General features: G+C 47.2%; 1 protein-coding gene across 1 annotated transcript in view; it reads left to right on the top strand.

Moving 5' to 3' along the window:
• Nucleotides 1–24,594, top strand: part of SLC22A23 (solute carrier family 22 member 23) — a 127,497-nt gene that overhangs the window by 86,165 nt on the left and 16,738 nt on the right. The window contains exons 3-5 of the mRNA XM_012804249.2: nt 12,511–12,638; nt 21,115–21,217; nt 23,699–23,931. Coding sequence (XP_012659703.2) covers nt 12,511–12,638; nt 21,115–21,217; nt 23,699–23,931 — 464 coding nt within the window. The remainder of the gene's footprint in view (nt 1–12,510; nt 12,639–21,114; nt 21,218–23,698; nt 23,932–24,594) is intronic.

Raw genomic sequence — 24,594 nt, 5'->3', positions numbered from 1 at the left:
CGTAAAATAATCAGAACCTCTACATCAACACAACCACTTCCAAGAAGAAGTGGAGGGAGGCCGGGGAAGATAGTGAAGTGTGGTCCTTGAACACCCTCACTGTACCAGAGCATCAAGCATCTTCCTGAAGGCCAGTGTTGCTGTTCCCACCCAGTGCCAGCCTTTGCCCTTACTATGCCCATGCTGAGAATGTGCCCCACGGGTCCATCTCACTGCTCAGCTCCCACCCCAGAAAGCTGGGGTTGTTTCAAGCCAGCTTGAGCATCACTGCAGCCTTGAAATCAGGCAGAACACAGCCAGCTCTGTCTCTGTGTATGTGTACACGTGTGCGTGCACGCACATACATGGACGTGCATGTGATTAGTGGGGCTGCACTGCTGGCAGCTGGAAGTAATTAAAGGGACGGGCCCCTGCTGATAGGCATCTAACTGCTACGTATTGCTATGCTGGCAGATGACAAATGTGAATGGATAGAGTGAGGCCAGCGGGGACCCAGCCACCCATCAGGTTGGGCATAGGGACTTTGGCAAAGCACATGGCCAATATAGAAAGAGAGGCAGCCCTGGACAGGAGATCAGGATGGCCTCTCTTGGCCAGTAGCATTGGTTAACAAGTTTTGATTCATCTTCACTGGAATTGGGAGAGGTGTGTGTGGTGACAGCAAGAGCCAGAGCCAGGCATGAGGTCAAGGCAGGCCCAGAAAGGAAGCCACCCTGACTGTGAGTGGACACTATGGCCATGGCCCCGTTTGTCATCCAGGGTTAGAGCTGGCAATGAGGAGAGACTGGCCAGGGGCTGGCTGGACTCCCTAGGAGGGGCTGCTTGAACTGCAGCCAGAAGCAGAAGCAGCAGAGCCCCTTTGCTCCCCTGCCCACTTACCTCTTCACATTGTTTTGCAACATCACACTTTTTTTTTTAATCATCTGTGCAAATGCCAAATTAATTCCCCCAAAGCATTTTAATTTAAATGCCCTGTGTGCCTTATATTTTCTGCAGCCTAATAATTGCTTACGTGGATAACTAAGTGCAAGGAGCGGGAGGGAGAAAGCAGGAGGCGGAGAGTGGAGAAAGTTAGCCCAGCTACATTCAAGGTTACGGACTGTGGGTGAAGCTATATTGTAGCTGAATTCTAAGGATTCACTTACTTGTAATACGAGACAGATTTCAAATTTATCCCAATTGTTAGAGATTCAGAGTTGGTAGTTATGAAAAGGCTAGTTCCAAAGACATTTAGGTACTGACTTCATTCTGCCAGGCAAAAACCTCCAGCAGCAGCAGCATATACATTCAGTGTTTGGCCTTCTCAGGAGAAGGCCACAGTGACCATTAGCCCTGACTACACATAGAGAATGTTGGAACCAGGCAAAACCCTGGTGCCATTCCATACCCCGTCTATAGATGTGGGGAAACTGAGACTCAGAGAAGTAAGGTGACTTGCCCACATTTCCAAACCTGATATACAAACCCAGGATTCCTTCCAGAATTTTTCAGAAATTTTCAGAATTAGGGATCCTAGGCATACATGACTCTGAAAAACAATGGAGACACAAAATTCTGAGCTTTTATGACAGATAAATTAGTAGGATGGACACTTAAATTATGAAAGAACTTTTCTACCAAGAGATTTATTTTCAGGGAGTCTATTTGCCTTAGGAAAATCTTGGGGTTTCACCATCTTCCTAAATTTAATGAAAATCATAAACTTGTATCTTTCCAAAAGAGCAAATTCACCCATTTGCTATATCCTGAATCAAACCATCTCACCTTATTTTTTTTAAACCAAACAGAACTAAAGTTAAAAAGCAATATCCCGTCCAGGTATGATGGCTCACGCCTGTAATCCCAGCACTCTGGGAGGCCGAGGCAGGCAGATTGCTTGAGCTCACAAGTTCAAGACCAGCCTGAGCAAAAGCGACACCCTGTCTACTAAAAATAGAAAAACTGAGGCAAGAGAATCGCTAGAGCCCAAGAGTTAGAGGTTCCTGTGAGCTATGATGCCATGGGGCGACCGCTTGAGACTCTGTCTCAAAATAATAATAATACTAATAATATCCAAGTGGAAGTTTATGTATAGGATCCAAGCCTATATTTTTTGCAGAACTTTGAGCCAGAAATTGAAGATATGCCCCCAATTGGTCTTTAATTTAGGTTTGTTTGGTTTTGAGAATCTCTTCAGACTTTCAAAATACTCTGATACTTAGAAATACCACAAAATGTCAGCATCTAGAATCACCTCTTTCTGGCATCCAGTCTACAGACCCCCCATCTCCATAAAGGGAGCCCTTTGCGATTCTCCCTCCACCTCCAGTCCTGGCTTTGCGTCCCTCCCTCTGTGTTAGAGAGGCTATTTGACAGAAGTCCTTCCTTTGTCAGGCATTTATTAATCTACATGCCCCCCCACCCGCCCTGCTGCAACTAGACAGTGAGCTCCTTGGGGCCCAGACACCGTGCGTAGTTCATCTCCACCCCAGTCCTCTCCTGGCAGGTGGAGGGTGCCCAGGACTCACCCCACGAACGATGTCATGTAGAGCCACAGCTGAGAAGGTGTGCCTCTCCACACAGGTGTTGCCCTAAAACTCAGTACTTCAAAAAACAAATATAGGAATGACTTGAGGGTAAAAGTAATTTAATAAGCATTAGCGGTTAGTCTTATTTCCTTCCTGTATTTCCTTTATGAGTAAATGTGCTAGTACAGTATGTTAAAGAGGATAGATGTACTTCTCACACAGAGAACTGCCAAACTGGCATTTTACCAGAGCGAGTGTTAAATGAATTGGCAAGAAGGCAGCCTGCGTAGTATACTTGTCTATGTCAGGTTCTCCAGTTGGATAGTAGAATAATTTACCTTTAAATACCAAGGTGAAATAACCAACCTCATATTATTATATTTGATGAAAGTATCACAGTATTAAGATTTAATGACTGATTCCCCTGAGTGATTATACAGGTTGCAGGGACTAGGATGTAAAACTGGTCCATGAAGGTAATCACACAGGCTTGAGATTTAGTCAGATCACCACTGCAGGAAATAGGACAGAGGTGGGGATGTGTACCAGAAGCAATGCACTACTGTTAAATCACAATGCTATTAAAGCATAAAGTATCTGAAAAGCACATGACACACGGGGTGCTCCCTATGGGAACTACATGCTCACTCAGCTTTGAGGGTCAAATGTGGTGGTGTGAATTAAGAAAACACAGAGAAATTTTTATGCCTTGATACAATAACGTCACTTATGTTGTGATACTATTGGAGAAAAGAGTTCCACATAAATAAATTTCCCGTGTAACTGTTTAAGAGCCAATGCTTTATCACAGCTAATTTTGGTGGGAATGTTTCTAGAATGGATGTTGCCAGCAATTTTAAGCAATACTGTAAACATGGGATGACACAGAGAAAATTCCACCGATCTGGGGGTCTACAGACCCAGGTGCTGGGCCTGCCTCTGCTATTCATGCAGCCCTAGCAGGGCACTGGGCCAGTTCATCTGCAGAACAGTGAGGGGCTGGGCTCATTGCAGACCTTCTGACTGTAGTTCTCTGCCTTTCCCTGGTGAGTGGGCGAGGGGCTGTCACTGTGGCAGCAGGTACTTCTGTGCTACAGCCTGGTCTTCAGAAGGCTCCTGGTGTGTAGAGTTCCCTGCAACCCTGTAGGAGGGTGGAATACCTGAGCATCCCCATTCACTGACTCTCATGCGTGGCTGGCCAGACGCAGTCCTACGTGCCACCAGGTGCCCACTCTGTGGCCTAGAGGCTTCTTGTCTAGCATTTAGTTAGCTGAGTTAAGATCCTAAGTGCTCTTCTGGGAAACAAGTCTGTGTTTTCAGTGAACGGACTATGTAACCTCCGATTCTTCCACCAGAGACCCTTTCACTTAACTTCTGGGTCTTGGCTCTTAGGTAAGTTGAAGCCACAGGGTCAGGGACCTATCAGTCCATACAGTGATTTTAGGGTTAGGGTTTGTATTACAAGTGCATGCTGGAAATTGTCCTAGGGTTTAGTGAACTTTGTGTCCTCAGCTCACAAGTAGGAAGTTAACATGCTTTTCTCCAAGACCTCAGGACATAAGCTGCTGTGCACAACACCTGGTGAACCACCAGGTGGGCAGATGTGTACCAATCTAGAAGGAAGAGAATTTTTGAGAGTGAAACTGGCATTTTTCACTGAAACGTGGGGACAGGGTGTCATAGCAGAGGAAGCACCTGGAGATGTCTGTGTGTGGGAGCACCGAGAATGCAATTTGGAAGGGCCCACACTCAGCCAAGGAGAGGTTAGCCCTGGCAAGCGGACGTGGGAGGAGGATGGGAAGCAGTGAGGGCAGTGCAGGGCCCCTGGATGGGGCGAGGGGTCCAGGAGGGCTTTCATTGTATCTCTAATAGTTTTTTTTTTTTAATTGTAGCAAAATACACATAAAATTTACCACAGTAACCATTTTGAAGTGTGCAGGGCAGGTGGCATTAAGTACATTCATATTGTTGTGCAGCCATCGTCACCATTCATCTCTGGAATTCTTTCATCTTCCCAAACTGAAACTCTGTCCCCATTAAACACCAACTCCCCATCTGTCCTTCCCTCCACCGCTAACAACCCCCCCCCCCAAAATCCCCCTCTACTTTCTGTCTCTGGAGTTGACTCCTCTAGGTTCCTATGTAGGAATCGTACACAGTTTGTCCTTTTGTGACTTGCTTGTTTCCCTGTCTTCTAGGCTCACCCACATTGTAGCGTGTGTCAGAATTTTCTTCCTTTTAAAGAAGGAATCATATTCCTCTGTGTGGATAGACCACATTTTGTTTCTCTACTCACTGGTCAATGGAATGTATAATATTTTAAGTAGAGGACTGATTTATTTGTGATTTGCTTAATTAAGCATTAATTCCATGGCCAAGCTCTCTGACCTTGCTTTCTTGGCTGTATGATCATACCTCCCACTGCTGCTGGGATGGTGGCTGTGGCATATGTCAGCTGTTCCAGGTGTCTGTAGCGCAGCCCTACAGCAGCCCACTGTCATGTCCACAGGCCGCTCTATCTCTTATCCAAAATACCAAATTGTGTTAACCACCGGCAGGGGCCTCAGTCACACTGTCACCCAATACACGAACATTCTGCAGAGAGGTGTCTAGGGGGCTCCATGAGGAGTGATGCACAAAGCTAAGGGCACTCACATCCCTGTCAGGTCAGGTTCTACCTCTATCGACTTCAGGCCTGTTCAGGTATTAGTGCCAAATTCAACGAAAAGGCTTTTGGGGTTCTGGAATTATGAATAAGGGATTGTGGACCTTCTAACCCCCATCCTGAGCGTGTGTCTGAAAAGGGCTCAGGCCCGCTCCATCATTCACCTCTGGGCAATAGGTCCACTGGACGTGTCATCAGGAGGAAAGAGCCTTCTGCCCATGGTCCCCAGAGGAACTCTGCTGGGAGAAGATGGGTTGAAGCATTGAGTTGAGCTGAGGCCTAGAGCCCAGTGAGGACGGCTGCCCGGATGTGCTGCTCAGAGTGTGAGTTTTGTGACTAGTGTCAGCTTGTTGGTAAACAAGTCCCCAGCATGCAGGCATGGTGTTTCTGCCTGGTGTCCACTCAGCGTGCTCACAGGCCATCAGCAAACATCAGTCGTGAGATCCTCCAAATTAGCAGTGTCACCCACACACTAAAGGATGAATCGTCAGGCCCCTCCTTTGCTATATCAGCACCACTAAGGGGTCTTTGAAACGTGCTTGGTGGGACGGCAGCGATCTTCCCCTCTCTACCTCCAGCAAACACCGCTGAGAAGCACCTCTGCCTGTTCCTTCCTGGTGGGTCCTAGGTGACCTCAGCTTGATCAATCTGCTCTAGGGAGTGTCCTTGTCCTGAAAAGCTCTTTAGAAGCAAAGAGAAAAATACCCTCCATTCTGCATCCAGCAGAGCTCTTTGTCCTTGCCCTGCCACTTGCTCCCCATGTGGGCTTCAGGGCTTGAGCAGAGCTAGAGGTGACTTGAGTTTTGCCTGAATCCTTTCCGCAGAAGCCCTGGGGGGTCAGTGAACTAGCCAGTTCAGAGCGATCACTTGTCAGGCGTGAAGGTCGAGTTCCTTTAGGTCTTCCTAGCCTAGAAACCTCTCGTGTCTTTCTGGGTTCAGATCCCAGCTCTGCCACCAAATAGCCGCACTTGAACTTTATTTGCCAGTTGTCTTGTCTGGAAGATGGGGATAATAACCAAACCACCACACAGTAAAAAATTAAATACTTCCAGCTTTTGAAGCCTCTTGTTCCACTCCTGTGGCTCCAGGCAAGGAGCCATCTGCTCTGTGAACTGACTTTCTTTTCCTGTACCCCAGACTCCCTGGGTGTGTCCCTCTCTCCTTACCTCATAAATGTGTTCTGCTGACAACTACAAAGATTTGGGGGAAGAAACAACAGAAGGCTCTGGCTGCAGCCAATGGCAAAGCTTTCTTTTTTTTTTTTTTTGTTGAGACGGAGCCTCAAGCTATCCCCCTGGGTAGAGTGCCATGGCATCACGCTCACAGCAACCTCCAACTCCTGGGCTCAAGCGAGTCTCCTGCCTCAGCCTTCCAAGTAGCTGGGACCACAGGTGCCCACCACAACGCCTGGCCATTTTATGGTTGTAGCCATCATTGTTGTTTGGCGGGCCCGGGCTGGGGATTCGAACCCGCCACCTTAGGTGTATGTGGCTGGCGCCTTAGCCGCTTGAGCCACAGGCGCCGAGCCGGCAAAGCTTTCTGCAAGGGAAGCCAGCATGACTTTCATACCTGGTCACCTTTTATACTTGCAGAAGCCATCCCTGAGGTCATTTTGTGGCCATCCAATTGTGTACCAGGCAGGTGTGGTCTCCAGCTGCCTACTGTGCTTTCTGATATTTTGTTAAAAATGATTGATTTCCCCAAGGATCAACTCCATTCTTCCCAGGTCCTGGCCTACTGGCTGACTTTTTAATTTGTGTGGCATTATTACATTGTGTACTTGTCAGGAGATATTTCATTAAGTTCCCATAATGTGGCCATACTGCACATTACCCAGACTAAAACAACCCTCTCCAGACTCGCTCACAGGCCAACAGTCCAACGCTTTCTTTATAACTTTGCAGCAAATTTAAGTTCATGGAGAAGATCATAAAGCTTAAGTATTCCCTACACACGCCTCTTGGGCTGTGGCATTCTGGAACGCCTGAGGCAGCATCGCTAGAACAGTACTTCCCAAACCTCAGTCACTGGAGTGCGATGTAGGCAATTGAGTTTGCTGCTCTGCTGTGTCCACCGAGGTCAAGGGTGTGGACTCTATAGTTAGAATGGGTTCCGATCCCAGCTCTACCATTTAATAGCTGTGTAATGGTGAACAATGTACTCAAGCTCCTTTTGCCTGATTTTAATAACAGTACTGCCACATAATGAGCTTGAAGATTTAAACGTGTGGGACCCTGGTAGGGACCCACTCCAATGTGCCCGTTGATCATAAACTCCGTTGTGGCAAAGGTGGTTTGCACTGCTTTCTTGCCATCAGAGATTGTGTGGCGTATGGGAATGTACTCAGGATCCTGTGCCCAGATCTCCTAGAGAGCATCGTTTCTGCTCTTCAGTTCACTCCCATGCTCCTTAAATGCCGTAATACTCAGGATCCCCCACTATCTGGGCCCTGCCTCTGTCTCCCCTCTGCATCTCATTCCCAGCTTTCTGGTTTACCTGCTTGCAACTCTGTGAACACAACACACTGCCCTATGACTCATTTCTGGGTCTTGTCTCCACACATATCCCAAAACCTGCCAGGCCTGACCCTCAGCTGTTCACGTTCCAAGACAGCCCAGGCAGATTACTATCTTCCAGAACCTCCTCTGACCAAACATGTATCACCTGCCCAGGATTGCCCCCTACTGTGTAGGATTCCATCCAGGTAGCACCTAAGTCTAGGCAGGGGTCCTCAAACTTTTTAAACAGGGGCCAGTTCACTGTCCCTCAGACCGTTGGAGGGCCAGGCTGCGGGTCCCAGGACGAGTTGGCAGCTAAGCAGGACAGGCAGCAGCAGCAAAAACACCCAGCGGGCCAGATAAATGTCCTATGCGGGCTGCATGTGGCCTGCGGGCCGTAGTTTGAGGACGCCTGGTCTAGGGGATGGGGTGTACACTTCATTTATACTTTCAGAGGTCTCCCTGTGTAAGACATGAGGTAAGGAATGTATCCATTTGAGATGGACTTGTACTGCTGATGCTTAATACATTTTAGAAAAAAATACTTTGGTGACCCAATAAAAGTTGGATCTCCAAAAGGGGCCTAAACATACTTCTTAAATCCTAGGGTCATGCCATTCCTTCATGAATACTGCTGTCCTGGAAACCGTGTGTACAAGCTTTGCAGTTCTCAGAGATGCTCTAGAAGTCTCTTTTCTGATCACCTTCACTTCTCATAAAGATGTTTATTTGTTTATACTGCTGCCTGTGTTCTCAGCCCTGGGCACTGCTGCTGGGATCTTGGGCTTAGGCATTAGAAGGTAGAGCTGTGGCTCCCCCCAGCCAGTCCCCACTTTTGTGCTCTGGTCCTTGTTCTCCAATCATGATGTTGATTCTCAAATTCCATTTCCTGCCATGGAGTTAGTTCTGTAAACATTTTATATAAATAATTTAAAATTTTTTTGATAGGACACAAATTCCCATGTATTGTATATCATATTTTAACACTCTGGAGACCACTGACCAAATCACTTATGCTTTCAGATTATATTTAGATTTTTTCCATCAGCAAGGAAAAATTCCAATAGAAATCACAAAATATTTGGAATCAAATCACAGATGTAGCTGAAATAACACATGAAATGGTGAAGTTTAAAGTATTAGAAAATTAATGTTAATGATCTATATTAACATATAGAATGTTGGAAATTAGAAAAAGACTAAATCCAAATACATCAGAAAGACAAAAATAATATAGATGAGAATTTAAACTATAGGAGGTTGGCATTTAACACAAATGGTTATTTCATTATAAAGCAAAGATCCAGGCTCTGTGCCTGTAGCTCAAGCAGCTAAGGCGCCAGCCACATACACCAGAGCTGGCAGATTCGAATCCAGCCTGGGCCTGCCAAACGACAGTGACAACTACAACCAAAAAATAGCCAGGTGTTGTGGCAGGAGCCTGTAGTCCCAGCTACTTGGGAGGCTGAGGCAAGAGAATCGCTTAAGCCCAGGAGTTGGAGGTTGCTGTAACCTGTGACGCCATGGGACTCTACCCTGGGTGATAGCTTGAGGCTCTGTCTCAAAATAAATAAATTAATAAATTAATAAATAAAAAGCAAAGATCTGATAAGAAATATGACAAAATGTTAATATCTATGTAATATATGTTAAATTATATCTGAATGTTTCTGCTTGCTTGAATTGTGTAATTCAAATTTAATTTTTCATGACTAGAGGCCAGTTTCATTACTAGAGGCCAGTAAACATACCCAGCTCTTTCTGTATAGGCAAATTGAAACTTGAATCTTGTTAAAATAGGTAAGGAAAAAGCAATAGTTACTAGATATTCAAGAACTCATCCTAGAAAAAGTGCTATATACGTCACTGCTGAGTATCAGTGTGGTCACCTTCAAAGTACCCTCCTTGGCCATTGGGGGACCATAGTGGTATTAAGCAATGAGGGACATAGCACTTTTTCTAAGATGAGTTAGAGACCTTAATTGGCTGACCCATATGTTGTGGCTTCCCAGTTGGGGTTCCCATGTAAAATGACTTGACACCTTCTATCCACAGCCATGCAGCCCTCCTGCACCTCCACAGAGCTGCTCAGGAGGAAAGCTTTTAATTCTCCCAGAAATTCCTCAAATCTCCCAGCATGAGTTGACATTCAGATCAGACCATCTGAAGTGTACCACCAAGTTCAGTAGGGACATGCCCAGCTCTTTCTGTAAAAGGCAGTATAGGCAAATCGAAACTTGAGTTTTGTTCAAATAGGTAAGGAAAAAGCAATAGTTATTAGATATCATTAGTGCTGTGACTTTGAAATAAAGATTTACCACTTGTCTCAGCCTGTTTCTGCTGCTATAACAAAATACTTTAGACTGGGTAATTTATAAACAATAGAAATGTTTTGCTCACAGTTTTGGAGGCTGGGAAGTCCAAGGTACCAGCAGATCAGTGTCTAGTGAGTGCCCCTTCTTACAGGTGGTGCCTAATATGTGTCCACACATGTCAGAAGGAACAGGGAAGCCCCCTTCAACTTCTTTTATAAGGGTACTAATCCCATCCTGATGATTTAATCACCTCCTCAAGGCCACACCTCTTGATACTGTCACGTTGGATATTAGGTTACAACATATGAAAGGGGGGGAGGACAACATTTAGACCAGAACACCACTAAAACTTTTTCCATCTTCTCAATCTATTTAGTTAAAAGACTCATGAGCTTGCAAGGCAGGTGTTCAGTAGTTAACAATAACTTCGTTTTTTTTTTTTTTTGAGATGGAGCCTCAAGCCATCCCCCTGGTAGAGTGCCATGGCATCATGCTCACAGCAACCTCCAACTCCTGGGCTCAAGTGAGTCTCCTGCCTCAGCCTCCCAAGTAGCTGGGACTACAGGCGCCTGCCACACGCCTGGCCATTTTTTGGTTGCAGCCATCATTGTTGTTTGGCGGGCCCGGGCTGAGGATTCGAACCCGCCACCTTAGGTGTATGTGGCTGGCGCCTTAGCCGCTTGAGCCACAGGCGCCGAGCCAACAATAACTTCTTTCCAGGGTGGATTATGATTTTCTTGCTACTGTGTAGCCAAAATAAGATCTAGATGTAACTAGAACAGGTAGGGCTGCAAGAGGATAGGACTGTCACCACAACTTCGATTTCCACTTTGTGTCTCTACCAGTCAGGGGTCTGCTGCTTGTCTTGTAATAAAGTGTCTTCAGCACATGGCCCCGTCTACTCTTATCACTGTTGGGCTGTGAGGCCGAGTTGAGAAGTTAGAACAGACCATTTTCCCACAAAGTCTACAATATTGACTACTAGGACATTTATAGAGACAGAATGCTAGCTCCTGCTCCAAACAGTGACTGGCAAATACTGTCATAAATGTAAATTTACAAAATTAATTGAAAATAATACATGAGGTTTATTTTTCTATTGGGGCTCCTCACAAGATTTTATCTTTTTAAAAAAAGAAAAACAGATACCCAATTGCTGATATAACTTGAAAACCACTGTTTTGTGGTGTCATCTCAGGGAAACATGACATGCAGTTAGCAGCAAAGGGAAATAATTCTGGCTTGGCAGCCGTGGCACAGTGGTTATGGCACCAGCCACACACACTGAGGCTGGCAGGTTGGAATCCACCTGGGCCAACTAAAACAACAATGACAACTGCAACGAAAAATAGTCAAGTGTTGTGGCGGGCGCCTGTAGTCCCAGCTACTTGGGAGGCTGAGGCAAGGGAATTGCTTAAGCCCAAGAGTTTGAGGTTGCTGTGAGCTGTGACGCCACAGCACTCTACCGAGGATGACATAGTGAGACTCTTGTCTCAAAAAAAAAAAAAAAAATTGAAATAATTCTGAAGGGAAGCCCTGTGAGAGTGAGCCTGCATACCTTCAGAAACTGAAAACGACTGCCAGTTTGATCATCACTTAAAATAATTTTATTGCTAATTTTTTAGTGACAGAATACAACTAAAACAGCAGCCGTCAATGAATTGTTTTTACATGCTTTAGAAACCCATGGTCATTTTGAAATGTGTACATTGACTTCTTAAAACCATTAATAGAATGTTGCTCATATCCGACACTTTAAAAAAATTGTTTTTATTTTGTAATTGACAAGTAATAATTGCACATACCCCCGGGGTACATAGTGATGTTTTGATACACAATGCATAGTGAGCAGACCTGGGTAATTAGCACATCTGCCGCCTCAAATGTTTATCATTTCTTTGTATTGGGAACATTTAATACTGTCCTTCTAGCTAATTGAAACAATATGCTGTATTATCATTCACTAACATCGTCCTGCAGTGCTATAGAACACTAGAAATTCTTCTTCCTGTCTGGCTGTAGTTTTGTGTCCTTTAACCAGTCTCTCCCTATCTCCCCTTCTACCCTTCCCAACCTCAAGGGAACTCTGATCCCCTCAAGGGATCTCTGTGAGATCAACTTTTTTTAAGCTTCCACATATGAGTAAGAATATGCTTTTGACTTTCTGTTGACCATACGTAAAGCCTCAAGTTTTACACTTTCTAGAAGAAAATTGGGGACATTTCAGTGCGCACAGTCTTACGCCCCTGATTGGGCCAATGAGTGTCCTTGGTCAGAGAGCCACCTGCAAAGGTCCCAGTGCCCCTCAGAATCAGGAGACATTCACCAATTCCCTTTTGCCTTTGAAGGATATTCCCTGAGTCCAAGAAAATTGGAGACATTTCAGTGCGCACAGTCTTACTCCCCTGATTGGGCCAATGAGTGTCCTCAGCCCTTTGCCAGCCCCTGGTCAGAGAGCCACCTGCAAAGGTCCCCATGCCCCTCAGAATCGGGAGACATTCACCAATTCCCTTTTGCCTTTGAAGGATATTCCCTGAGTCCCTGCGGTGGCTGATGGCAACCCAGCAGTTTGAGTCTGCGAAGAGGCTGATCCTACACTTCACACAGAAGAACTGCATGAGCCCAGAGAGTGACATCAAGGGTGTGATGCCGGGTGAGTGCTCTGAGGGCTGGCGGGGTCCCTTGGCAGGTTTTGTTGCAGCAAGCTACTATCTTCACCCATTGCTCTATTCTCCTGTGACCACGCAGTCTGCACAAGGGCAGCAGAACAGCCAGAATCTAGGAGCGGGAGTGAATTGAGATTCTCTCCACTTTCTAGGTGTGGAATATTTTCACGATCAAGTCCAGCTTACTGTGCCCTACATCGCCTGTCCAAATCCAGAAGCGAGGCATGAACCTAATGCACTGTCAGGCCCACAGCCCTGCCCGCCTGCCTGCCCAGGTTAAATACTGCCAGAGCCCTGGCTTGCAGTGTGCGTGCCCTGCATGACCTCTCTTTTCCCAAGAGTGACCTTCCGAGAGCTGCTATTGTCTATTTCTGGCCATGATCTCTTGGTTGGGCAACAGAAGACAGGAAAAGTGATGTATTTTTGTCTAGTGGCACAGATCTGTGGAATCCTGTGTGGCAGGAGCATTACCATCACTGCCCAGGCAGGGCTTTCAGGCTGGGGACCCACAAGCATCACCAGAAGGTTATTGAAATCCATATTCCTGGGCTCGTCCCTGGCACACCAGAGATTCTAGCTTAGTAGATTTGGGACAAACTCTGGGAACTTGCATGTTTAATAAACACTAGAGAGATCCTGGTGCAAGTTGTACACAGATCTCTTTTTGAAAATCACTGATAGATCCATCCCAAGCTCTGATCCACTGCCCTAACCTGGAGAACTGGCCCTTGTCCAGGAGAGAATATGCTCACTTTTCCCCATGATCGTAAAGTCTAGTGATAAGAATTCATTCCCTCCACCAAGAGGTGTTTACTAAATGCGTGCCATGTGCCAGGTACTGCTCTAGAGTAGAGGGGAGAGCAGGTGAAGCCTTGTGCTCACAGAGCAGACAGGGAACAGTTACACATGCTTTATGTCAGGAGGAATGAAACCACAAGGCTGAGGGATGGAGAGTGGTGGGCAGTGGCTGCAGTTAGAGTGGCCGGGGGAGCCTGGCTCTGAGGGCACACGTGAGCAGTGGCCTGAGCAGGTAGGATAATTTACCCCGCAGGTCTCCATTCACAGCCAGAAAGGACGAGTCAGGGAATCCTATAGTTCTCAGACAGGCTCTCATTAGAACCCCGATTCAGGAAACCAGAGGCTTCATGTAGGTAGACACTCCTCAGCCACCCCTGTGGCTCAGCCTGGCTATCATCCCTGCCATGACCCATGCCCATGACCTGAGAGTCAGGACAGCAGGGCACAGTCTACCACAGGAAACCTGAAGCTTTGGCTTCACTGGGACGAAGGGCCCGGGCCAGGTCTGGTGCACCTGGACAGCACAGAGTGCTGGTGCTTGCAAGGGTGTGTCCAAGGCCCTTTTTACCCAGGGACAGTGAGAACAAAGGGGATGACACTCCCATTGTGCTTATGTGTCAGGCACTAAATGGTTTGCCAACATTAGCCCATGTTTAATATTTACTCTTAAGTGTTTTACATGTCAATATTCTTCTTCACCACAGTCTATTAGAGAAGTACCATAGTTATCCCCAATTATAGATGAAGAAACGGAGGCACTGTGACACTAAGCAGCTTGCCTCGCCAGAGGCCACACAGCTACTAAGTGATTGAGCTGGGACTTGAACCCACAAAGTCCAGCAAAAGTGGCTTCAATGTGCTGCTCTGGGAGATGAGAAAGAACTTAGAGGTAGATGTGAATCTCCTGCACAGGGAGGAATGAGTATCAAACCAAGATCTCTCTTTTGGGGCCACGTTTGGTTATTTTGGGCCATCCATATAGCATCTCCAAACCTCCTCAGACCCCATTCATTAGCAAGCTAATGCTCTTAAGTCTTATAGTATGATTTGTTTGTGGAATTTCCCTAATTAAGTCATCATGCTCTGCTTCTTTCATGTTAAAATATTGTCTGGGAAAATCTTGTTTTCTCAATCCTAATTATACTGATTCATTTCCCTCCTATTTTTGGAAAGTGGTATTAAATCTTTTTAAAATTTATTTCTTTGCTTATGAGTTTAGGTGGTGTATATTTCCATTCCAGTGTCCTAGGCAGGAGCTGGGAGAGAGGTCGCTGGTATGTGTGACTTAGCAGAGTGGGGAGAGGCATCACCCCCACCCGGGAGCTGTACAGGACACTCTTGATATCTGCCTCTGGCTCCCTGCCGCCTCCCAGCTGTCAGAGCATTGATGGCAACATCACAGCAAAACTGCCACTCGCTTTGTGGGCGGACACTGTGGCTGTTTCGCCTAGCTATGTTGTCACTTCCAGCTTCCTTGGCCCAGACCGGCTTCCCTGCTTGGACTCATCTCCCAAGGCCACACGGGGTCCCCTAGGCACAGCCTGACTTGAGCTGCATGGCCTCCCACTGTGCTCACTTACAGGCCTGCCAACAAGTCTTACTGCCTTGCTCTGTCCTCTCTGTGGTCCGTTCTCTTTCTGCAGCCAGATCAGATGTGATCTGGTCACATCACCACCTGCTTAAAAATCCTTCAGTGTCTTCCGAGGGCCTGGCTGATAGACCCCCAGCTGACCTCAGAGGCTCTTTCTGATCTTTGCTTACTCTTCAGACACCCTGGCCATCATTTGTCTCCCAGGACACACTATCCTCTTCCTCTGCAGAGCCCTATCCTCCCAGCTCCCACATACCTTAGCCAGCTCCTCACAGACCAGGTCAAACCTCCCTCCTATCATGCACTGTTAGTGCTGCTACACTTCCCCTCAGCTGCCCTATCCTGGCTGTAATGGGTGAGTGCGCTCCTTATTAGTGCCCATCACCCCTGCAGAGCCACAAGGCTAGGCATGGCACAGCCTCTGTCTATACAGCCAGCTGCTGCTGTGCTCCACAGAGACCTGCCACATGGCAAATCTCCATAATTGTTTATGCACTAAATGGATTCAGGGCTCCTGTAGGCAGGTTAGGGTGGATGAGTGTCTCAGGCCTGGCTATAGGTGTGTGGGTGGGAGGGGAGTCCAGTGTTACCTATGGCCCCATCAAGGCATCCTAATCTTGGATTCGTGTTGGAGGACAACACGATGTTTTCAAATTTTCTGTTTCATTTCCTTTTTTAGAGCTATCCTTGGTTTATCTTTGGACATGTCTGATGTCCTTTGTTGCACGTACAGCTAAATTACTTTAGGTACTTGGATGTGTTCCTTCAGTGTCATTCTCACAATGGCAGTCTCGCAACCTTAGCATCACATGACATGCCCAAGTTCTGACAGCTGTCCCGCCTGTGTCATAAGTCCCAAGATTTTAAACATTTATAGCAAGAATGAAGTCTTGCTGGTTCCAAACGTGGCTAGGTAGACTACAGCTCACTGTAAAAAGAAACCCCTGAATAAGAACCGCACTCAACCACTTGCTTTCAGCAATAAAGGTTGAGTATGCCCCATTATCCAAAATCCTTGGGACCAGAAGTGTTTAGGATTTCAGGTTTGGGAGAATTGCAGATACTTACAATATACTTGTCAGATTTGCATCTCTAACCCCAAATCTAAAATGCTCCAAAATCTAAAAATTTTTGAGTACCCACTTGATGTTCAAAGGAAATGTTCGTTGGGGCATTTTGATTTCAGATTTTTGGGTCTAGGATGCTCAACCAATAGTAAGAGAAGTTATCAGATAGTGACTCTGCCGGGCCTACAAGGAAGCACTTTACATGCATTTAAGCCACATCAGAACCTTCGGAGGAAGAGCACTCTTCTCCCCACTTCAAGGGGAAAGGGGGGGCCCAGGGAGAACAAGTGTTGGGGAACAGTGATGCCTCTGTCCCCTCCATGGGAAAGGAGCTCTCCGTGTCAAGCTAGCCTCAGGACAGAGAAAGCAAAATCTTTGTCTCCTGGGGGCTGAACCACTGTGGGAGAAGGCGTTCTCTGTCCTCAGCCAGCCTGCAGTGGCACTGCCAGGACTCAAGATAAGTGTGTGTGATTCCAGAGCCCCCACCTCACACTTTGTGGGGCTCCCCTCAGCCCTCAGCAGTAATACAGCTTGGGTTTTGCACTCACTTGCCTAACTCTGTCTTGTCAATCTGTTCAGAACCTAAGGTGACAAGAGAGTCTGTGTATCAAGTCATCTCAATGTCCCTAGCGTTAGGTACCTTGCTCAAAGTCACGCCACTCCCTAAGTGGTGGGCCAAGATTCGAGCACAGGCAGGCAGCCCAGTGCCCTTGCTCCTAACCACTCTCACAGCAGCAGATCCAGTTAGGTGGAGCCCATGCCGCAAGGGACAACAATAGAAATTGGTAGTGCTGAGTCAGTTGAAGATTTGAGTAGCTTTTGAAGACAGGGTGTGTGAGGTGACTTTATGATAACATGCCTATAGACACTTGGATCTCTTGTTTGCTTTCAAAGCACAGTCATTCACGTAACCAAGTGCTGTGCTCTGATTCTGCCTCTGAGGGTGAGAGGCTGCCTGGAGCAGGCCCCTGCTCTGTGTCTGTGGGGCTTGGGGCCCTCAGACCTGCTTCCTTGGAGCTTTTAGTGAGTGTGGCAGAAATAGAGACTTTCCTCCTCCTCTTCTTTCTCCTCTCCTTCTCCCCTGCCCTTCCTCCTCCTTTTCTTGGTTTTCATCTTTTTAACTGATGTTCTTCCAACTTCACACGGAACATACTAGCCCTGTCCACAGGGACAACAAAGCGGGTTTTTCTCACAGTGACTGGAGCAAACCCAGATTCTCCTCTGTGTGTGTCTTCTCTGCATCTCCCGAGCCTGGTCTTGGGTGATCTGCCTTCTTCCACCACTGCCCTCAGGAGGCCTGGTGTGCCTGTCATACCAGATCTCTGCTGGATGAGGAGATGCCATGCCTGCCGCCAGTGGGCCTACAGGACCAGCTTTCCCAACCCTGGCTGGTGGCAAGAAGCAAGGAGGGGCTGGAGGGATGTGTGCTCCCCTAGTGTGCCCTGAGCATTGACAGATGCCTGGCCACGTCCTTTCATGAGAGCAGCTGGGCACAGAGTGGCACATAGCCTTCCTGAGAAGCCCAATAGGAAGTGCAGAGCCCAGTTCCCCCCAGGCTTGGAAGGCCCCTCAGGACCCACAGCCCAGGCCTGACCACACAGGGATCTACAGAAACGCAAAGGAGCAGGGGAGCAGAGCCCCAGGATGGAGTTGGGCACACCTGGCTCATCAACATTAAGCAAGCTCCATTTGTTTTCTGAAAGTTTTCTAAGGACTCTAAATCAAGAGGGCTGAAGCATCTGGGAAGGCATCTGGGAGAGGGATGTGTTCAGCGGTGCCGTCTTAGACACCCATATCTGATCAACTGGCCAGGCTCCTCATGGCTCTTTTTATTTCCATGTATGAAGAGTTTAGAAAACTCCCTAGATTTTCCATCTGACAACCACAGATACAAAAAGCCTCTTGGATTCTGTTGCCTTAGAGCAGTGGTTCTCAACCTTCCTAACGCTGCGGCCCTTTAATACAGTTCTTGTGGGTCGCGACCCACAGATTGAGAACCAATGCCTTAGAGGGTCTCAAAATCATCCAATGTTTCTTGTTTTACACAGAGCTTGTAGTAAGAGGCAACTGTATGCATCTAGGAACAGACTTAGTGCTGTGAAGTTTCATGTTGTTGTTGATGGATTGGTGGTAAGAGTAACAGAGACCCTGAGAAAATATCAATAGCCCTGGAAAAGGTTAATTTAATTCCACTTAGAATGATACAATTACCTCTGCAGACTATAGTCAATTCTAGGGGTTAATGTTATTTTGAAAACTCAAGGCTCAGTGCCTGTGGCTCAAGTGACTAAGGTGCCAACCACATACACCTAAGGTGGTGGGTTCGAATCCAGCCCAGGCCCACCAAAACAACAATGACAGCTGCAACCAAAAAATAGCCGGGCGCTGTGGCAGACGCCTGTGGTCCCAGCTACTTGGGAGGCTGAGGCAGGAGACTCACTCGCTTGAGCCCAGGACTTGGAGGTTGCTGTGAGCTGTGATGCCATGGCACTCTACCCAGGGGGATAGCTTGAGGCTCTGTCTCAAAAAAAAAAAGAAAACTCAAATCATCATGCAATTGCTATAGCTTGTTTAACATCCTATTTCACATACAATAATATATATATTAGAAGTTAAATTTGAGCCGTATTTTCTAAAAAAAAAAATTAAACTTACATAAATAGGCTAATAGACATTTAAATTTTCTTCTTGCAAAATTTCCATGATTAGAAAGTATGGCTGTTACATGTGTACTTGTTTTCTGATAAATTTTATAACATGAAAAATACTCAGTTACATTGTATCCAAGATTTTCTGTTAACCATAATATAATATTTCAAAGGACTTTAAAAATATTTACTCTTTATAACCACAGAGAAAGTATGTGTGTAAGTAAAATCAGCCTACTTTTGCTGTGGGAAATTGAAGGCCAGGAGACCTCAGAGGTCCCTGAGAGGTCTCTGGACTAATATCCAAGCTTATGCACAGACCTCAATCTTTGCACCTAAATGTGGGAAAGAAAGTTCTGGAAACTCAGGAGGTCTGCTACCACTCAGTCAAAGGAAAGATTGTCCTTTTCCCTTTTATGGCCTGGCTCATGATACTAAGTCTGAAAAAAGTCTGTTTAAATAAAAAAATTCCTAAACCCCTATTGTTAAGCAACATATTTTTCCTTCAAACCATGCAGAATGAGGTTTGTGACCACCCTACTGTCGGATTGCAGGAAGGATATTGGGGAGGAGAGGTGAACTCGGGTCTCCCAGGCTGGGGCAGTCTGAGAAGGACCAGTGCCAGCCCACTTCCACTGCTTTTCTTATTTTAAATAAATTCCTTATTTCAGAATAATTTTAGATGTATAGGAAAGTTGCCAAGATAGTACAGAATTTCCATGTACCTCTCACTGAGTTCCCCCCATCGTTAATATCTGATATTACCACGATACATTTGCCAAAACTAAGAAACTGACACTGGAACACTGCTACTAACCAAGCTTCAGCCTTTACTCAGCGTCACCTGTTTTTCCATGAATGACTCTGCCCAGGCTGGTGTCCCATCCAAGACTGCATTCAGTTCTTCCTTCTCCCTGGCCACTTCTATTTTGACAACTTCTTATCTCTCTTGTTTCTCATGACCTCAGCAGTCTTAAAGAGACTTCTTTTTAAATTTTTTTTTTTTTTTTTTTTGGAAACAGAGTCTCATTCTGTCATCCTGGGTAAACTGCTATGGTATCATAGCTCACAACTTCAAACTCTTGGGCTTAGGCAGTCCTCTTGCTTTAGCCTCCCAAGTAGCTGGGACTATAGGCACCTACCCCAACGCCTGGATATTTTTTAGAGACATGGTCTTTTTCTTGCTCAGGCTGGTCTCAAACTCGTGAGCTCAGACAATCTATCCATCTCGGTCTCCCAGAATGCTAGGATAACAGGCGTGAGCCACCATGTCTGGCCCTTACTTTGTTTTTTTTTTAATTAATTTATTGATAGAGACAGGCTTTCACTATGTTGCTTGGGCTGGTCTCAAACTTCTGGCCTTGGCCTCCCAAGGTACTGGATTACAGGAATAAGCTGCCACACTCGGCCTTCCTTTTTCTTTTTTAACTTTTCAGTAGGGAGGACAGAGGGGACTAGAGGGAACAAGGCTGCAGGTGTGGAGTTCCATGCCCAGATGGGAAGGCAGGCAGTTCCTGGAAGCTGGGCCTGTCCTTGTTTTGATCTGCCCTGTTAAAATGCCAAATCAACACTAGCACTTCCATAAATTCCTTGGCCTGGTTAAGATGACACTGGAGCGCCACTGGACTCCGCTCAGTGTGGCTTTCTGAGCTAGTTTGAGCCTTACAAGAAACTCGGTCTCGAGTATATAATAGTTGGTCACATCCATTGGAGCCATAACATTGGCTGGTTCCTTTCCCAGATACTGCCTACTGTTAACTGAAACATGCATGTACACACAGGCACGTATGAACATGTGTATATGTATGTATGCACATGTACATATTCACATACTTATTTGTCTTTCAGAGTTCCATGTGCTCTAAGGCCAATTCCAACAGCAGTAGCTATGGCCTAGGTCAGTCCTGCCCCACAGGGTTAAGGAGCACATGTGTATCAAAGGCCAGCTCCCCCAGCCTCTGAGCTGTAGGTGACACGGACAGATGCAGACTCCATGCAGAAAAGAAGTACTTGTTTAGGTTTGCCTAAGGCCTAATTAGTGCCTTAGGAACCTAGAATATCATCATTTAGCTCTGTACTCAGACAGACGTGAAATGAGTCTACCCGTTTGTTTATTCATATGTGCCCTGCCTGGTTCCAAAACAAGGGTTTGCAATGGAAACTGACTCTGACGCTGTGTCCTGGCTGCCTCTCGGGATCATAGGGAAACCTGAACTGCAAAGCTGGAGTCTTATGAATACATTTCTGTCCTGGAAACCTAGACCCTATCTCCTGGCTTAAAGGGAAAGAAAAAGACTTTTCCCCTTTTCCTTGGTGCCTGAACTGGGGAACCAGGGCTCACAGGGCGATTTCTCTGCAGAGCTGGAGAAGGAGCTTCACCGGAGGCCCAAGAAGGTCTGCATCGTGAAGGTGGTGGGGACACGGAACCTGTGGAAGAACATCGTGGTCCTGTGTGTGAACTCGTGAGTTGGAGGGACACCAGCCAGCCAGGGTCCAGGGTGGGGAGGGCAGGCAGCAGGGACAGGGCCCTGGTCCCTTAGCAGCTGAACTTGGAATCACAGCCTAGGCAGGAGGGTGATGGGCCCTGCCAGAGCTTCCTCACAGTGGGTCTGTGGGAGGACATGGGCTTGAAGGTATCTATCCCCTCCCAGAAGCCTCACAACTGGCATCCCCCATCAGTCGCCCCAGCCCCGGCCAGCTGCTGGCCACCTAGCCCATGAGCTGCATGGTGCTGGAACTCCCCATGAGCAAGGGCAGGAAGATGCCAAGCTGGATCATGCGGAGACCTCCTTGGAAGGATTCCTTCTCTCTGCACTTCTCGAGCAGTTCACATGAGTCTCATTTGCCCCTGCCTCTGTACACTCTGTGAAGAGGACCTCCTCACCATGTGCCTCTTAGGTCTAGGGGAGCCAAGATGCGCACAAATGCACCTCCTTAGGACACTCCAATGTTAGAATTTGTAGGCCCTGTCTCAGGAGAGGAGATTTGACATCATGGGCCTTAGCCAGCCTCTCAACTCAAGCTGCAGAGTGGCTGGGCCCCCTGCCTGGAGCTGGCCCTGAGCCCCTAGACCTGTGGCCCAGCTAAGCAAGTCCAACCCCAAGGCAGCCACAGGTTTTTGTAGGTCTCCCAGTGTGAGTCCCACGTTCTCCAAGAAACCCCTCCTCTGCTGCTATTCACATTCACGCCGCCTGCTAGGCTGAGTGTGTTATCTAAAAGGAAGTTTCCTATCTCACGGTGCGATAACCCTGTTCTTCCCTGACTGTACAAGGTGGACCAGGGTCAGAGGTCATCTAAGGGAAGGGATTTTACCCTCATTTGGGGTTAGAGGTCATGGGAGTATTGTACTCATTCATGAAGGTCTCAGGAATACTGCCAGGTAAAAAGAAAGGCCCAAGCCTGGGCTTGGGGGCTACACCCACAGCTGTTTCCGGAGAAGGAGGTTCCTTTAATCAGCTCTCCGTATTGGGATTTCAGGCTGAACTTCTTTTGGGAGGGATACAAAAGCTTCTACTGCCAAAGCAATAGAAGGGCATGGATCTAAAGTGCATCTTCATCCTACGGACCAGTCACAGCCACGTGCGGGTCAGGCCCAGGGCCCTCCAGCCTCTGCATCCCCAGGGTGTGGCCCCACCCATGGCTGGGCTGATGGCACTGTTAGGAATTGAATGACTACTCTAGCTTTTATGTCAGAAAAAAACACAAAATTTGACATAGACAAGATGGTGAGTTTCCATTTTGATGATTCTTGTTGGAGAGAGAGGGAATCAATCTCCCAGGTTTTGTTCTCTTCAAATTATCTGTTGTGGTCAGAGCACTTCACTTGTACCAGAACAAAAAGGTGGAAGATTAACCTGAAATCTCAGCAGGCCAGGAGCAAGAGAAATTCATCTGGCTCTTAGGAGACTCCCTAAGTTGAATCAATTGCTGGATTATAAAAGGGCTGTGCAGGGGATCTGGGTGCACTGCTGAGTATTTGCCAAGTAGCAAGGTAGAGGAGTGGCTTCCTCTTGCAAGGGAAGGGGTCTGTTGTCATTGACCTTGATGTATCATCAAGGTTGGATAAAAAGCACTTAGATTTCTTTGAAGCACGAAAGGCCAGTTGAGAGAGAGAGCAGAATTTTTGGTGCTGGGATGTGTGCCACGGCACAGCAGCTGCCTCGCACATGGCCGTGCCCAAAGAGAGCCCTGCAGAGGCCTGGAGATGCCACTCAGATGTCAGCTACACATTTGGTCCTGTTTTCCGGAGTAGATACATGATTCCCAGCAGGCTTATATGCTCGTGTGGGGCAGTAAAGAGGCCTGACCGGGGCAGTGGGAGGGAAGCAGGGGTAAGTTAAGAACTGAGAGAAAGTGTCGTAAAGACCAAATGGCCTGACTTCTTACTGGCTTTTCCTGGCTGCACTGGTGCATAGTGGTAGGTATAGGCAGAGTTCTCTGAGTGCATCTCCACCTTTCCTGAACCCTGAGTGCCCAAAGAAGAGGCAGAGATCGAGACAGGCTGTATGTCTTTGAGATTATCACTTACCCACTAAGAACTGTGAGCCACTCTACATCTGTCTGCCCATCCATGACATGGATATGACATCTCTTGGTGCTGCCATGGGGTCGAGTGAATTAACGCATGGAAAGTGCTTTGTCTTACGTGTTAGATTCCCCTGCAAGGTTGAATTTGAACAAAAGTCCTTGTCACTCTTGTGCCTACACCTTTCTACTAAATCAACAGCAAAAGAAGGTGAACATGACCCCCATAAAGGGGCACACACCTGACGTTTCTCTGACGTCTTTTGTGCCCTGTAATAGGTCTGTGGATAGCAGTGGCGTGCATGTCTACAGCATATCGAGTTGCCTCTCTGTCTCCTGGTCACCCGACCCTGCGAGCCTCCAGGAAGTGGGGTGGCCCTCCAGCTGGTGCACCACCCTCTCCATGTGTCTCTCCACAGGTTGACAGGGTATGGGATCCACCACTGCTTCGCCAGGAGCATGATGGGCCACGAGGTGAAGGTGCCACTGCTGGAGAACTTCTATGCTGACTACTACACCACTGCCAGCATCGCGCTAGTGTCCTGCCTGGCCATGTGCGTGGTGGTCAGGTTCCTGGGGCGCAGGGGAGGGCTGCTGCTCTTCATGATCCTCACCGCCCTGGCCTCGCTCCTGCAACTCGGGCTTCTCAACCGTGAGTAGGCCCAGGGGCATGGGGAGGGGAATGGGGTGAGACTTGAGTGTTCATTCCAAGTTCAACAGCTTGAAGAAAGGGCTTTGGGCAGGATGGAACTTTTACCAGAGGATCTGTGGAGCCTGGCTCGTTCCCTCCCACTCCATCCCCTGCCCTGCCCATTCTGACACCCTCAGAGTTGTGGTGCACTGTGACTTTTCTAATAGGCAGACTATTTCTGCGTGATTCATTGCTTGACAAAGAACAAAGAATTGTTTCTTCTGGGTGACATTAGGGGGAAATAAATCAGTTTTGACACCCTCAAATTTGGGGCACTGGTTTTCAGCAGATGTTTCCAAGTTGATTATCTTCTCTTTGGAGCAAATAAATTCTCAGTAAATCTTTAAAATAATCTAAGGTAAAACTGAAGAGTCCATCTAGCCCCTGGCATGTTCCATATTGCTCCTCACTAACACAGACCTACCTCCATGGTGGAAAAACCACTGTGGCAGCGCCCAGGCTGGCCCAGAGCACAACATGAATGAGCAGGGCCACTAAGCCCTCTTCTCTTCCCAGGTACAGTCCCAAGACCCCACAGGGAAATTGAAGCCACCAGGTACCCCCCTCTTTTACAAGGAAAGTGAACCCGAGCTGTCCTGTTGCATCCCAGGCCAGAGCAGCCTT

Source organism: Otolemur garnettii, unplaced genomic scaffold (genome assembly GCF_000181295.1).
Source record: "Otolemur garnettii isolate 467f Iridium unplaced genomic scaffold, OtoGar3 scaffold00026, whole genome shotgun sequence".
Lineage (NCBI taxonomy): Eukaryota > Metazoa > Chordata > Mammalia > Primates > Galagidae > Otolemur > Otolemur garnettii.
The sequence above is the reverse complement of the archived record's forward strand: the minus strand, read 5'-3'. Positions and strand labels throughout refer to the sequence as shown.